The sequence below is a fragment of the Rhinoraja longicauda genome, chromosome 10 (genome assembly GCF_053455715.1).
Source record: "Rhinoraja longicauda isolate Sanriku21f chromosome 10, sRhiLon1.1, whole genome shotgun sequence".
Classification (NCBI taxonomy): domain Eukaryota; kingdom Metazoa; phylum Chordata; class Chondrichthyes; order Rajiformes; family Arhynchobatidae; genus Rhinoraja; species Rhinoraja longicauda.
This window is the reverse complement of record NC_135962.1, coordinates 9,458,002-9,472,040: the sequence shown is the minus strand read 5'-3', so window position 1 is coordinate 9,472,040 and position 14,039 is coordinate 9,458,002. Positions and strand designations below refer to the sequence as shown.

Genomic DNA, 14,039 nt, shown 5'->3' with positions numbered 1-14,039 from the left:
CTACCTACCCCTCAACCTATCTTTGTTTCATTCGAAAATCTGGCCACAAAGCCATCAATTTAATCACCCATTTATTCACAAAATGCTGGAGTAACTCAGCAGGTCAGGCAGCATCTCGGGAGAGAAGGAATGGGTGACGTTTCGGGTCGAGACCCTTCTTCAGACTGATGTCAGGGGGGCGGGACAAAGGAAGGATATAGGTGGAGACAGGAAGATAGAGGGAGAACTGGGAAGGAGGAGGGGAAGGGAGGGACAGAGGAGCTATCTGAAGTTGGAGAAGTTGACGTTCATACCACCGGGCTGCAAACTGCCCAGGCGAAATATGAGGTGCTGCTCCTCCAATTATGGCCCATGACAGAAAGGTCAGACTGGGAATGGGAGGGGGAGTTAAAGTGCTAGACCACCGGGAGATCAGTTTTGTTAATGCGGACCGAGCGCAGGTGTACAGAGAGGGGAGGGGGATGGGAAGATATGACCGGTGGTGGGGTCCTGTTGTAGGTGATGGAAATGTTGGTGGATGATATGTTGGATCAGCTGGCTGGTGGGGTGGAAGGTGAGAACGAGGGGGATTCTGTCCTGGTTGCGAGTGGGGGGAGGGGGAGCAAGAGCGGAGCTGCGGGATGTAGAAGAGACCCTAGTGAGAGCCTCATCTATAATGGAGGAGGGGAAGCCCCGTTTTCTGAAGAACGAGGACATCTCTGAAGCCCTAGTGTGAAACACCTCATCCCGGGTGCGGCGTTAACGGAGGAATTGGGAGTAGGGGATAGACTTTTTGCAGGGGACCGGGTGGGAAGAAGTGTAGTCCAGATAGCTGTGCGAGTCGGTGGGTTTGTAGTAAATGTCCGTCACTATTCTGTCTCCTGTAATGGAGATGGTGAGGTCCAGAAACGGGAGGGAGATGTCAGAGATAGTCCAGGTATATTTTAGGGCAGGATGGAAATTGGAGGTGAAGTGTATGAAGTCAGTGAGTTCTGCATGGGTGCAAGAGGTAGCACCAATGCAGTCGTTGATGTAGCGGAGGTAGAGTTCGGGGATGGGGCCAGTGTACGTCTGGAACAGGGATTGTTCGACGTACCCGACAAAGAGGCAGGCGTAGCTAGGGCCCATGCGAATGCCCATAGCTACACCTCTGGTTTGGAGGAAGTGGGAGGAGTCAAAGGAGAAGTTGTTGAGGGTAAGAACCAGCTCTGCTAGGCGGAGGAGGGTGTTGGTCGATGGGGATTGGCTGGTTCTACGGTCGAGGAAGAAACGGAGGGCTTCGAGACCATCCTTGTGGGGGATGGAAATGTAGAGTGACTGGACATCCATGGTGAAGATGAGGGAGTGGGGGCCTGGGAACCGGAAGTTATCCAGGAGATGGAGAGCGTGTGAGGTGTCTTGGACGTAGGTGGGGAGGGATTTAACCAGGGGGGATAGGATGGAGTCGAGGTAGGTAGAGATATGTTCGGTGGGGCATGAGCAGGCAGAGACAATGGGTCTGCCGGGACAGTTGTGTTTGTGGATTTTGGGTAGGAGGTAGAATCGGGCAGTGCGGGGCTGGGGAACTATGAGATTGGAGGCCCGGGGGGGGGGGGGGGGGGGGGGGGGTAGATCGACGGAGATGATGAGATCAGTGATGGTGCTGCTGATAAAGGTCTGGTGTTTATCGGTGGGGTCATGGTCCAGGGATAGGTAGGAAGAGGTGTCTGATAGTTGTCGTCTGGCCTCGGTCCGGTAGAGGTCAGCACGCCAGACTACCACATTTACTACAAACCCACCGACTCGCACAGCTATCTGGACTACACTTCTTCCCACCTGTTCCCCTGCAAAAAGTCTATCCCCTACTCCCAATTCCTCCGTCTACACCGCATATGCGCCCGGGATGAGGTGTTTCACACTAGGGCTTCTGAGATGTCCTCGTTCTTCAGAAAACGGGGCTTCCCCTCCTCCATTATAGATGAGGCTCTCACTAGGGTCTCTTCTACATCCCGCAGCTCTGCTCTTGCTCCCCCTCCCCCCACTCCCAACAAGGACAGAATCCCCCTCGTTCTCACCTTCCACCCCACCACCCAGCGGATCCAACATATCATCCACCAACATTTCCGTCACCTACAATGGGACCCCACCACCGTCCATATCTTCCCATCCCCTCCCCTCTCTGCGTTCCGCAGGGACCGTTCCCTCCGTAACTCCCTGGTCCACTCGTCCCTTCCTACCCAAACCACCCCAACCCCGGGCACTTTCCCCTGCAACCGCACGAGATGCAACACCTGTCCCTTTACCTCCCCCCTCAACTCCATCCAAGGACCCAAACAGTCTTTCCAGGTGAGACAAAGGTTCACCTGCACCTCCTCCAACCTCATCTATTGCATCCGCTGCTCTAGATGTCAACTTATTTACATCAGCGAAACCAAGCGCAGGCTCGGCGATCGCTTCGCTGAACACCTGCGCTCGGTCCGCATTAACAAAACTGATCTCCCGGTGGCCGAGCATTTTAACTCCCCCTCCCATTCCCAGTCTGACCTTTCTGTCATGGGCCTCCTCCAGTGCCATAGTGAGGCCCGCCGGAAATTGGAGGAGCAGCACCTCATATTTCGCCTGGGCAGTTTGCAGCCCGGTGGTATGAACGTCGACTTCTCCAACTTCAGATAGCTCCTCTGTCCCTCCCTTCCCCTCCTCCTTCCCAGATCTCCCTCTATCTTCCTGTCTCCACCTATATCCTTCCTTTGTCCCGCCCCCTGACATCAATCTGAAGAAGGGTCTCGACCCGAAACGTCACCCATTCCTTCTCTCCCGAGATGCTGCCTGACCTGCTGAGTTACTCCAGCATTTTGTGAATAAATCGATTTGCAGTTATTTTCTTATACAATTTAATCACCCAGATCATTAACACATAACATGAAAAGTAACTGGCCGAACACTGGCTTCTATGGAACACCACTAGTCACTGGCAGTCAAGCAGAAAATTCCCTCTTTATTTCCACTCTGCCTTCTGCTAGTCAGGAAATCTTCACATGGAGCGTGATAAGTAAACGGAACTGCCAGAGGAAATTAGTTGAAACAGCTACAATAACAACATTTAAAAAACATTTGGACAAGTGCGTGGACAGGAAGGTTTAGACAGACACGGTCCACACGCGGGTAAATGAAACTAGGTTAGATTCAATGAACGAGTTGGGCTAAATGGGCCTGCTTGCGTGCTACATGACTTTATACTCTGTGTCTCTATTTCCTGCAATATACTCTCCCTATGATATTCAATAAATTCTGCTTCCGAGCAAGATTTAATTACCCGCAATCTGTTTCGTTTTACGGATTTTGCGTCTAATTATACACGAATCAAGTATTGCCGATTGTGTTGTTTTCACGGTTGTCTGAAATTACGCAACAACAGGATTAGACACGCATTAACGTCGTAGCTCCCAGGTGAATTCACCAAAGTTTCAATAATTCTCCGGGGTTGTCACCCAATCTCTTTCGTCTGCTATGGAGCTTGTATGAAATGCAGCTCTTATGAATCGTGTCTAATATTGTACCAAAATACAAAGTGCTGGGGGAGTCAAGCAGCATCTCTGGGTGGAATGGACAAGCGACATTTCGGTTCGGAGCATAGAAGGGTTCAGACCAAAAATGTCACCAATCTATTCCCTCCAAAGATGCTGCCTGAGTCGCTGAAAGCCAGATTCAAGATGCAGGACAAACACTCAAATCACTAACGCAGGGAAACAATCTGTTTCAAGGGTATGGGGAAGTAAGGTGGAATGGGATCCTCTAAACATCGGCATGAATACGACCGAATGCGCTGCCGCAAATTTGTGATAAGTAAGAAGTGGAGTTGGAAGGCTGCTGTGTGTGGACCGAGCATTAGCGGCCCAAAACTGTAATGCAGAAGCTTCTTTCAGTCACTGACCCCAAAAAGCAATTCACAGACTCGAGCACATTATCATATCCTCCATCAGGGTACCTGGCGTCTTCCAGTGCAAGCGGGGGTGAAGCAGAGCATAGGAAGGGACATGGCTCTTACGAATGTATGGACAAAGGCAACATTGTATATTGCGGAGGCATCATATTAAAGTGCCAGATATTAAAGACACATGAGTAATGATCAGCTGAAGAATCAGGGTCGCCTGGTTCTGGCAGTAGGGAGCTAGATTGAAACTAAAAGTGTAGGAACTGGGACACGCACGGCCGATGAGCCTATTATGTCTGCTAATGGGGTGAGAAAATGGGTCACCTCCTGAAACATTGGCTAAGCTGAGAAACTGGAAGACTGGTGATTGGAGACTTAACCGGAAGCTGGATGAGCGGAAATGCAAACAGAAGGAAACTGCACATTGGTGGAGGCGCAAAGCATGTTCCCGATGAGCAGCGCGGCCGGGAGTGTTCCCGGCGAGCGGATCAAACCCTCCAGTAGGCCCGGTTCGCCCGGCGGGGACGTCGACGGGACCCGCGCCGTGATAACGAGGAGGGACTCACGAGCAAACGACGGAGAGTGAAGTGGGCCGTCGGAGAGTGAGGTGGGCCGTCGCAAGCTGCAAGAGGGGACTCGACGTAGGGTGGCAGCGGACGGGGGTGGGGGGGAGGGGGTGGAGAACAAAGAGGGACTTTGTCGGCGCCTGTACATGGCGATTCTTTGCATACTCTGGTATGGTATGCAAAACAAAGAATTCTCACTGTGAAGTGTCACATGTGATAATTAAATATCAATCAATCCTGGTAATGAGTCTATCTCTTAAAATTAAGGGAAAATTTTAAGAGATAGACTCTGATCTGATAAGGGGACTAGAGGTAAAAGAGCCATTAGGAGGCAGTGATCACAACATGATAAGTTTTACTCTGCAAATGGAAAGGCAGAAGGGAAAATCGGAAGTGTCGGTATTACAGTATAGCAAAGGGGATTACAGAGGTATGAGGCAGGAGCTGGCCAAATTTGACTGGAAGGAGGCCCTAGCAGGGAAGACGGTAGAACAGCAATGGCAGGTAATCCTGGGAATAATGCCGAGGTTGCAGGATCAATTTATTCCAAAGAGGTGGAAAGACTCTAAGGGGAGTAAGAGACACCTGTGGCTGACAAGGGAAGTCAGGGACAGCATAAAAATTAAGGAGAGGAAGTATAACATAGCAAAGAAGAGTGGGAAGACAGAGGATTGGGACTCTTTTAAAGAGCAACAAAACTTAACTAAAAAGGCAATACGGGGAGAAAAGATGAGGTACGAGGGTAAACTAGCCAATAATATAAAGGAGGATAGCAAAAGTTTTTTTAAGTACGTGAAGAGGAAAAAAATAGTCAAGGCAAATGTGGGTCCCTTGAAGAGAGAAGCAGGGGAATTTATTATGGGGAACAAAGAAATGGCAGACGAGTTAAACCGTTACTTTGGATCTGTCTTCACTGAGGAAGATACACACAATCTCCCAAATGTTCTAGGGGCCGGTGAACCTAAGGTGATGGAGGAACTGAAGGAAATCCACATTAGGCAGGAAATGGTTTTGGGTAGACTGATGGGACTGAAGGCTGATAAATCCCCAGGGCCTGATGGTCTGCATCCCAGGGTACTTAAGGAGGTGGCTCTAGAAATAGTGGAAGCATTGGAGATCATTTTTCAATGTTCTATAGATTCAGGATCAGTTCCTGTGGATTGGAGGATAGCAAATGTTTTCCCACTTTTTAAGAAAGGAGGGAGAGAGAAAACAGGTAACTATAGACCAGTGGTGGGGAAGATGCTGGAGTCAATTATAAAAGACGAAATTGCTGAGCATTTGGATAGCAGTAACGGGATCATTCCGAGTCAGCATGGATTTACGAAGGGGAAATCATGCTTGACAAATCTACTGGAATTTTTTGAGGATGTAACTAGGAAAATTGACAGGGGAGAGTCAGTGGATGTGGTGTACCTTGACTTTCAGAAAGCCTTCGACAAGGTCCCACATAGGAGATTAGTGGGCAAAATTAGGGCACATGGTATTGGGGGTAGGGTACTGACATGGATAGAAAATTGGTTGACAGACAGAAAGCAAAGAGTGGGGATAAATGGGTCCCTTTCGGAATGGCAGGCAGTGACCAGTGGGGTACAGCAAGATTCGGTGCTGGGACCCCAGCTATTTACGATATACATTAATGACTTAGACGAAGGGATTAAAAGTACCATTAGCAAATTTGCAGATGATACTAAGCTGGGGCGTAGTGTGAATTGTGAAAAAGATGCAAAAAGGCTGCAGGGTGACTTGGACAGGTTGTGTGAGTGGGCGGATACATGGCAGATGCAGTTTAATGTAGATAAGTGTGAGGTTATTCACTTTGGAAGTAAGAATAGAAAGGCAGATTATTATCTGAATGGTGTCAAGTTAGGAGGAGGGGGAGTTCAACGAGATCTGGGTGTCCTAGTGCATCAGTCAATGAAAAGAAGCATGCAGGTACAGCAGGCAGTGAAGAAAGCCAATGGAATGTTGGCCTTTGTAACAAGAGGAGTTGAGTATAGGAGCAAAGAGGTCCTTCTACAGTTGTACCGGGCCCTGGTGAGACCGCACCTGGAGTACTGTGTGCAGTTTTGGTCTCCAAATTTGAGAAAGGATATTCTTGCTATGGAGGGCGTGCAGCGTAGGTTCACTAGGTTAATTCCCGGAATGGCGGGACTGTCATATGTTGAAAGGCTGGAGCGATTGGGCTTGTATACACTGGAATTTAGAAGGATGAGGGGGGATCTTATTGAAACATATAAGATAATTAGGGGATTGGACACATTAGAGGCAGGAAACATGTTCCCAATGTTGGGGGAGTCCAGAACAAGGGGCCACAGTTTAAGAATAAGGGGTAGGCCATTTAGAACGGAGATGAGGAAGAACTTTTTCAGTCAGAGAGTGGTGAAGGTGTGGAATTCTCTGCCTTAGAAGGCAGTGGAGGCCAGTTCGTTGGATGCTTTCAAGAGAGAGCTGGATAGAGCTCTTAAGGATAGCGGAGTGAGGGGGTATGGGGAGAAGGCAGGAACGGGGTACTGATTGAGAGTGATCAGCCATGATCGCATTGAATGGCGGTGCTGGCTCGAAGGGCTGAATGGCCTACTCCTGCACCTATTGTCTATTGTCTATTGAAAAACAAATGTATGATGTCGAACTAAGAGTGGAAATTATCAGAGGGAAACAATGTTGGGGAGCAAGGAGCAGAGTAATGGTCATCCCCTTTTACTTCCTGTCATACTTGGAAAAAGTTCGACTTTAAATCGAAATTATTTTGCAGCTGAATTGCACCTCACGCCCGATCTTATAACGTCTCAAGCTCATTGAGCAGCCGAGCAGCCGTCAGGAACCTTATGAAGTTGATTATCCGCGATAAACACAAAATGCTGGCGTAACCCAGCAGGAGTGCCAGCGTATAAGAAAATAACTGCAGATGCTGGTAAAAATCGATTTATTCACAAAATGCTGGAGTAACTCAGCAGGTCAGGCAGCATCTCGGGAGAGAAGGAATGGGTGAAGTTTCGGGTCGAGACCCTTCTTCAGACACCTTTCTTCAGACTAAATATCCGAGAACTGGAGTATAGGTTATCCTTTAACTAGAATACGTGGTAGGACACTGGTGTCCTATGCATTCACTGCCGAGGACAGCGAAATTACTTCGCAAAATTACACCTTACCAGCAGGAGTTATTTTAAATCACTGGACAATTTAACAATAGTAGATACTTGTTTTATTGTTCAGGAGCATTTTGAATATAAAATTGCCCGAGGCGTAACATCCTAAAGATTTAAACCGTAAATATATTTATTCTTCCATAATTTCGAGATCAAACATTGTGATATTCATCGGTTCTCCCTCTCCCCCAAACTCTCTTGTGAATGATGCCTGAACCACATACAGGAAACAGGAAATTGACGTCGACAGTTAACTTCAGCTGTTCTCCTTTGTAAAAAAAAACCCCGTACATTTCAAGTAATTTGTCTAACAGTCACAATGGGTGTTACAGTTAACAAGATTGGAAAACCCGTACAGTGCACTCAGCCCAGAAAGTGATGTGCAGATTGAAAGTAGAGTATCGACCGTAGAAACAGTTAAATAGTCTTCACAGAAGTAATTTATTTAAAGAGGACAACCACCGATTCGAAATCTGCACAATCATGGAAAGCCCCAAATTAATCGTCAAAAAAACGAAGGGGGGTGTCGCAGGGAAAACGCAGCTAAAGTCAATGTCATAAATATGGAGCTGAAGGCACTTGAAGAAGTATTCGGATTTGGCTAAAATCATCAATTCACTGGCCACTTTACCGGTAACAGTCCACAAATAACGTCTCAATGTTTGTGAATGGAGACACAAGAGACGATAGTAGTGTTTTATTTGTGTTGGTCAAGTGTTTGTTGGTTCTCTTTGCTGGAATTGCTGGAATCTTGAGTAATCTTGAGTTTACTCGCCATCCTTCCCTCTGGCCTACATTTCACTTCCCAATTTCCTTGTCGGATTCTACAAGCTTCGAGTTTTTATCCTCTCCACTTCTCACCTCCACCCTTCTCTCCCCCAGCTTACCTATCTGCCAATTGAAGCCTCCTCACGTGGGTCAGCCTGTCACTTGCCAGCTCATCCCTCACCCCTCCCTTCTCTTCTCTCTTCCAGCTATCTCCCTTCTACTCCATCAGTCCGAAGCAGGGCCCCGTCCTGAAGCGTCATCTCTATGTTTTCCTCTACAGATGCCGCCTGGTCCACCGGTTTCCTCCAGTCCTGTGTCTTTTGCACGAAAAAATTCACAGATCCCCATGTTCCGACCGTTACTGTGTGTCTTTAAACCAATTACCAAAGAGAACCAACAAACACTTGACCAACACAAATAAAACACTACCATCGCTAAGTAGCAAAAAGGGTCAAATACGACATTAAAAAAAACATTGAATAAAATCTTTCAGCGAATGCTAGTTATTTGATTTATTTTTAAAGCAAGAACTTATAAGATTCGCTGAGACGATCCGAAGCTTTTTTGTTAGTTTAAGCAGCCACTCGTGGATATGTTCCAATTTTGGTCATTTTATACACTATAACATTTTTATCATCTACCTTATCAACTATCTGACAATTAAAATGGCGAGGTAGAAGGTCGTCGTGGAAGGAAGGAGAACCATTCATCTTTCGCAATTCGGACGAGAGGTAAATTGTAGCTCCTTGCTGGGCGAGATGGCACAACGTCTCCACAAGCGCTGGGTAGCTAATTGAGCTGTAAACAATATCAGAACCCAAGATGAAGTCATAATCGGTGGGAAATCTGGTGTGGTCTTCACCCCATGTCAGGGCCTGGACATTTATCCGGTGCCTGCACGCAGAGGGGATGTTGATGGAGACGTTGTTTTCTATTTGCTTCAGGGTGTTAGGTTTATCTGTCATGGTCACTTCTCCACCTAGCGAGAGAAAAGAGAAACCCCATTTCTCTTTACATTCAATTTCATTGATCACGGAGAAGATTAGGATACACAATGTCGGGCGGTATTGAAACTTACTTAGAAGAGAATGGGATAAATCATTATCTTAAAACTAGCAGAAAGGTCAAATAGATTCGCGACGTGTTTAACTTCCAGGGTCCACCCAGTCCCTCATTTGCAAAGGACGATCATATTAATTAGGAATAGAACAAAAAACATGGCCTGGTTGCCTAGGTTGTTGTTGTTGTTAGAGTTTTAACCTTCCTTGACACCTAGCGAACTGCCCCGGAACACGATTTTGTTATACAAGACACGACAGGTGCAGATTCTCGTGAGACCATCACCTTCAGACTTGACTTTTACGTTCTCTGACTTAAATCCCGCGAAACACATTTACCAGCTGGGAAGTGATAACTCCAATATTCCTGAACAAGAACACCCCATTCTCACTACCCGCATGCCCATCATTATTATCCAGATTCCTTGTTAATATTAGGAGGCGCTGGAGTTCAGTTCGCTTCCCAGGTGTGCACTTACCAAGTAAAGTTGTTAAGATCCCCACGATCCCAGTGCCCGATCCCAGTTCAATCACCGTTTTCCCAGTAAAATTGGCGTTCTGCTTCTCAAAGTACCGGCAAAGAGCGATTCCCTGAAATAATGGAAGATGTAAAGAAGTTCATTCAGGAAATGATCTGAATCCGCCGTTACTGTTATGCAGGGGCAGAGAATGTGATAAATATTCGCTATAGAGACATAAGACTACATTGTGCACTCTGTAAAATGAGCACCGGGTAGATGTGTTTGCGCTTTCTTGTGAAGAGATATGCCACTAGAAAATGATCTAAACGGTGCCCGCACCACATCACCCAAAATTCAAAAGCCCGCTGCCCCACCCCTTTACATACCAATATGTCCACATCGCAGCTACAGCAGCAGCAGCAACGACTTAGATCTCTCTGGACGAACTATGCCTGTTTTTCTGGCGGGTTTATACTACTCCAGCCAAGTGGCGAAAACATTCTATGCCTACACTTTTCGGGCGTGGGCGGGTGGACTGTGCTCCCCGCGCCATGCCTCTCGCACTTAGAGTGACCAGAGGATGAAGGGGGATCTGTTTACTGCGAGCAGAGGCCAGGAGCCTCAGCCGATGAGGGTTCAGTGGGAAGTAATTGAAGCTTCAATATTTAAAAAATATCGCAGCGGCAATCGTGCTCCAATTAGCTTGCATCGCACCTTAGCCCAAGTGTTGAGACGTACAGGTATGTAGGTTAATTGGCTGGGTAAATGTAAAAATTGTCCCTAGTGGGTGTAGGCTAGTGTTAATGTGCAGGGATCACTGGGCGGCACGGACTTGGTGGGCCGAAAAAAAAAAGGCCTGTTTCCGGCTGTATATATATGATGATGATGATAAATGCCCATTGCTTAGCCTAATCATGTGAGACAAAGGCAAGGTGCAGTTAGACGTGGACTGGATGCACCGATTTGGTCATATATCCCGACACCATTTTTTTTGTTTCAGTGCTTGGAACATCCGAACAGCAGTTGAGCGCTGAGTCAAACTACAGCAGGTATGCATTCTCCAATACATACAGTCATTGAGTCAAACCGTACGTAAACAGACCCTTCCGCCCAACTCGGCCATGCCCCATTTAAGCTAATTCTACTTGCCCGTGTTTGGCCAATATCCCGCTAAACCTTTCCTATCCATGTACGTCCGGCTGTCTTTTAACTGTTGTTATTGTACCAGCCTCAACCACTTTCTCTGGCAGCTTGTTCCAGAAAGACGCCACCTTCCATGTGAAAACCCTCTCCGCCAGGTTGCTTCTAATCTTTCCTCTGTCACCTTAAACCTACACCGTCGAGATTTTACTCCCCCTGGAGACACGAGAGACTGCAGATGTTGCAATCTTGAAGGGAAAAAAGAAAACTGCAAAATAATATTCGATAGGCCAGGCGAGAGAAAAGGACTTAACATTTCAGGGTGTTAACCTTTGGTCATCAGGTGAAAATGCATCTTGTTGGAATAGTGTTCTGACTAGATATTTGACTGCTTCTTCCAACACGGACGCTGTCTGACTTGCCGCGCGTTATTTCGGGTATTGAGCATCTGCATGTTGACCTGTGGTAAATATAAAACATGGGAAACGTCGCCTTTCGGCAAACTCCAATTGTTGGGTTAACTTACAGCTTCCCAGACGTAGGCCGAGAAGCCGAGGTTAGCATTGATGAAACGAGCGATCTTTAAATTGTATCCGCAGAACTCGTATTTGTTTTCGAAAATGATGGTTGCATCACAAGCCTCGTTTTTCGCGGCTCCGTCGCAAGCGGGCTCCACCCGCGGGAGAGCCGACATCTTAATCCCCTGAAATTCACCCTTTGAGTGCTCAAGAAACTGCGGTGAGATTCGTTCCTGGCGGGGGATTAGCACAAGGATTTCTTGAAAATGTTTGAGCCGGCGTTTATATAGCGCCCTTCTAGAATTCCGCTCGCCACAAGTATCCTCGCGTCCAATGATACATAGTCGCTCAAGGCATGCAGGCGCATTGCACCAACCGTTTTGTCAAGAGCAACGTGCAAGGTTATCATGTTTTAGTGGTGTGTGTTTAGGGCAGAATGTTATGTATCATCGAGAGTAAAAAAACATTCCACTTCTGCAGAAAGTGGCCTGACTCTCTTACCTGAATAGGCAAAAGTGGAGATAATTTATGTATTTTAAGAAATATTTCAAGTTGCAACACCCTATCTCAGTGTCGCAGGAAGGTGCTGACCTGCACCATCTGTTCTGATTGGTCAGCGGGCTGATATCTACACTCTTCTCAATCAATATCCCACCCTCAAACCATAAGACTCAGCAGCAGAATTGGGCTATTCGACTCGTCGAGCCTCTCCGCCATATTATTTAAATATATATATATATATATATATATATAGATATATATATATTTAATCTCAAAACGTAGAAGATCCTGACGATTTCAGCATCATCGAGATATTGCGCGCTGAAATGTCTTGAAGGGTTGAATGGCCTAATTTCGCACCTATCACATGAACATTCCCTAAAATAGGGCGTGGATTAGTTGATTAAGTGGACGAGGAGATACGTCGCTGTAGGGAAAATGTGAGGTTATACATTTTGGAAGGACGAGTGAAAAGGCAACTTATTATTGAGATGGACTGAGGCTACAAAATGTTGCGGTACAAAGGGGTCCGTGGTTTGAGGATGTGAAGCAGAAAATGTCAGACAGTCAATGGGAATGCAATATGAGGGTGCTGGGGCCAAACAAATAAAACGAGATGGTGCTGCACACGGCTGCGTTCTTCTCTACAAAACCTACAGCATTATAGAGTCATAGAGTCATAGAGTGATACAGTGTGGAAGCAGGCCCTTCGGCACAACTTGCACACATCAATGTCCGTTCAATTATGATATAAGATCATAATGATATCATGATATCATTAAGATATTAATTATGATATAATGATATATTAATTCTGATATAAGATCGCCAAGCCCACCACTAAATATATTTAAGATAGACACAAAATGCTGGAATACTCAGCGGGACAGGCAGCATATCTGGATAGAAGGAATGAGTGACGATTCGGGTCGAGACCATGAAGAAGGGTCTCGACCCGAAACGTCACCCATTCCTTCTCTCCAGAGATGCTGCCTGTCCCGCTGAGTTACTCCAGCATTTGTATCTATCTCCGGTGTACGCAAGCATCTGCAGTTCCTTCCTACACTAGATGTTTTTAGTCAGATGGAGGGACACCTTGTCTTGGGTCTTTTTATGAGAAAAGTCATAGAGTCACAAATTGGTAACACGGATTGTAGCGAATTTACAAGAACTTCGTGCCATTGGCGACGAGAAAGGAAAGTACAGAACTCTGTGCTCCCAGTCAAATAATTTCATTTGTACACATTGTTTCTCCAGTCTATTCGGCTGCGCGCTGTACTATCTACTCCCAACTGCAGTGTAGATTCGCGACGTTACACAGAGCTGTTTACTCGTCCAGGGATTGATATTCCCTGTTTACTCGTCCAGGGATTGATATTCCGCCCTGAAACAATGAACTGCACATCATAATGCGCTGGGCAAAAAACAATTGCAACACGACGCCCAATTCACTGTTAAGCCTCGCGGTCGTTAACTGTGGTGAGAAGTACCGCGTGTTTCTCCTGACCATTCAGGTAGCGAATTCCAGGCTCTTAACAATCTCTAGTCCCCCCCCCCCCCCCCCCCAAAAAAAGAAAAGTGCTATAATCCCTGCTCCAGTTATTTTAAATCTACTTCCCTATTTTTAGCTTCTCGACTCTTGCAATCATGAATTGTGCCTTGTGTTTCTCATTGTTGTTACAAATATATATTTTCGTAACCTTTCTGCAACACAAGATGCTCATCCCCGAGTAGGAGGTCTTCAAGAGCCTTGATGAGTCCATTTCGACCAAGTACACTTTGTAAAGGAAATCGGACCATTATTTTATGTTCCAGTGTTAGTATTTTTTAAAAAATGTAGAGTTGCTGCCTCCTAGCGCCGGAGACGTTGAGCTCTGCTCTTACTTCACGTATTGTTTCTATTTGCTCGTACTCCCCGTGACCGCGTGAGTTTCTTCCGGGTGCTCCGGTTTCCTGCCACATTTCAAAATTCCCGCGGGTTTGTCGGTT

At 46.6% G+C, this 14,039-nt stretch overlaps 1 protein-coding gene across 1 annotated transcript; it reads right to left on the bottom strand.

Annotated features, from left to right (window-relative positions):
• Nucleotides 1–8,944: 8,944 nt before the first annotated feature.
• On the bottom strand, nucleotides 8,945–11,725 carry LOC144597721 (EEF1A lysine methyltransferase 3-like). The gene is made up of 3 exons (XM_078407254.1): nucleotides 11,558–11,725; nucleotides 9,910–10,021; nucleotides 8,945–9,351 (listed from the first exon to the last, which is right to left on the bottom strand). The coding sequence occupies exons 1-3, from the start codon at nucleotides 11,723–11,725 to the stop codon at nucleotides 8,945–8,947; spliced, it is 687 nt and encodes a 228-aa protein (XP_078263380.1).
• Between the last annotated feature and the right edge of the window lie 2,314 nt (nucleotides 11,726–14,039).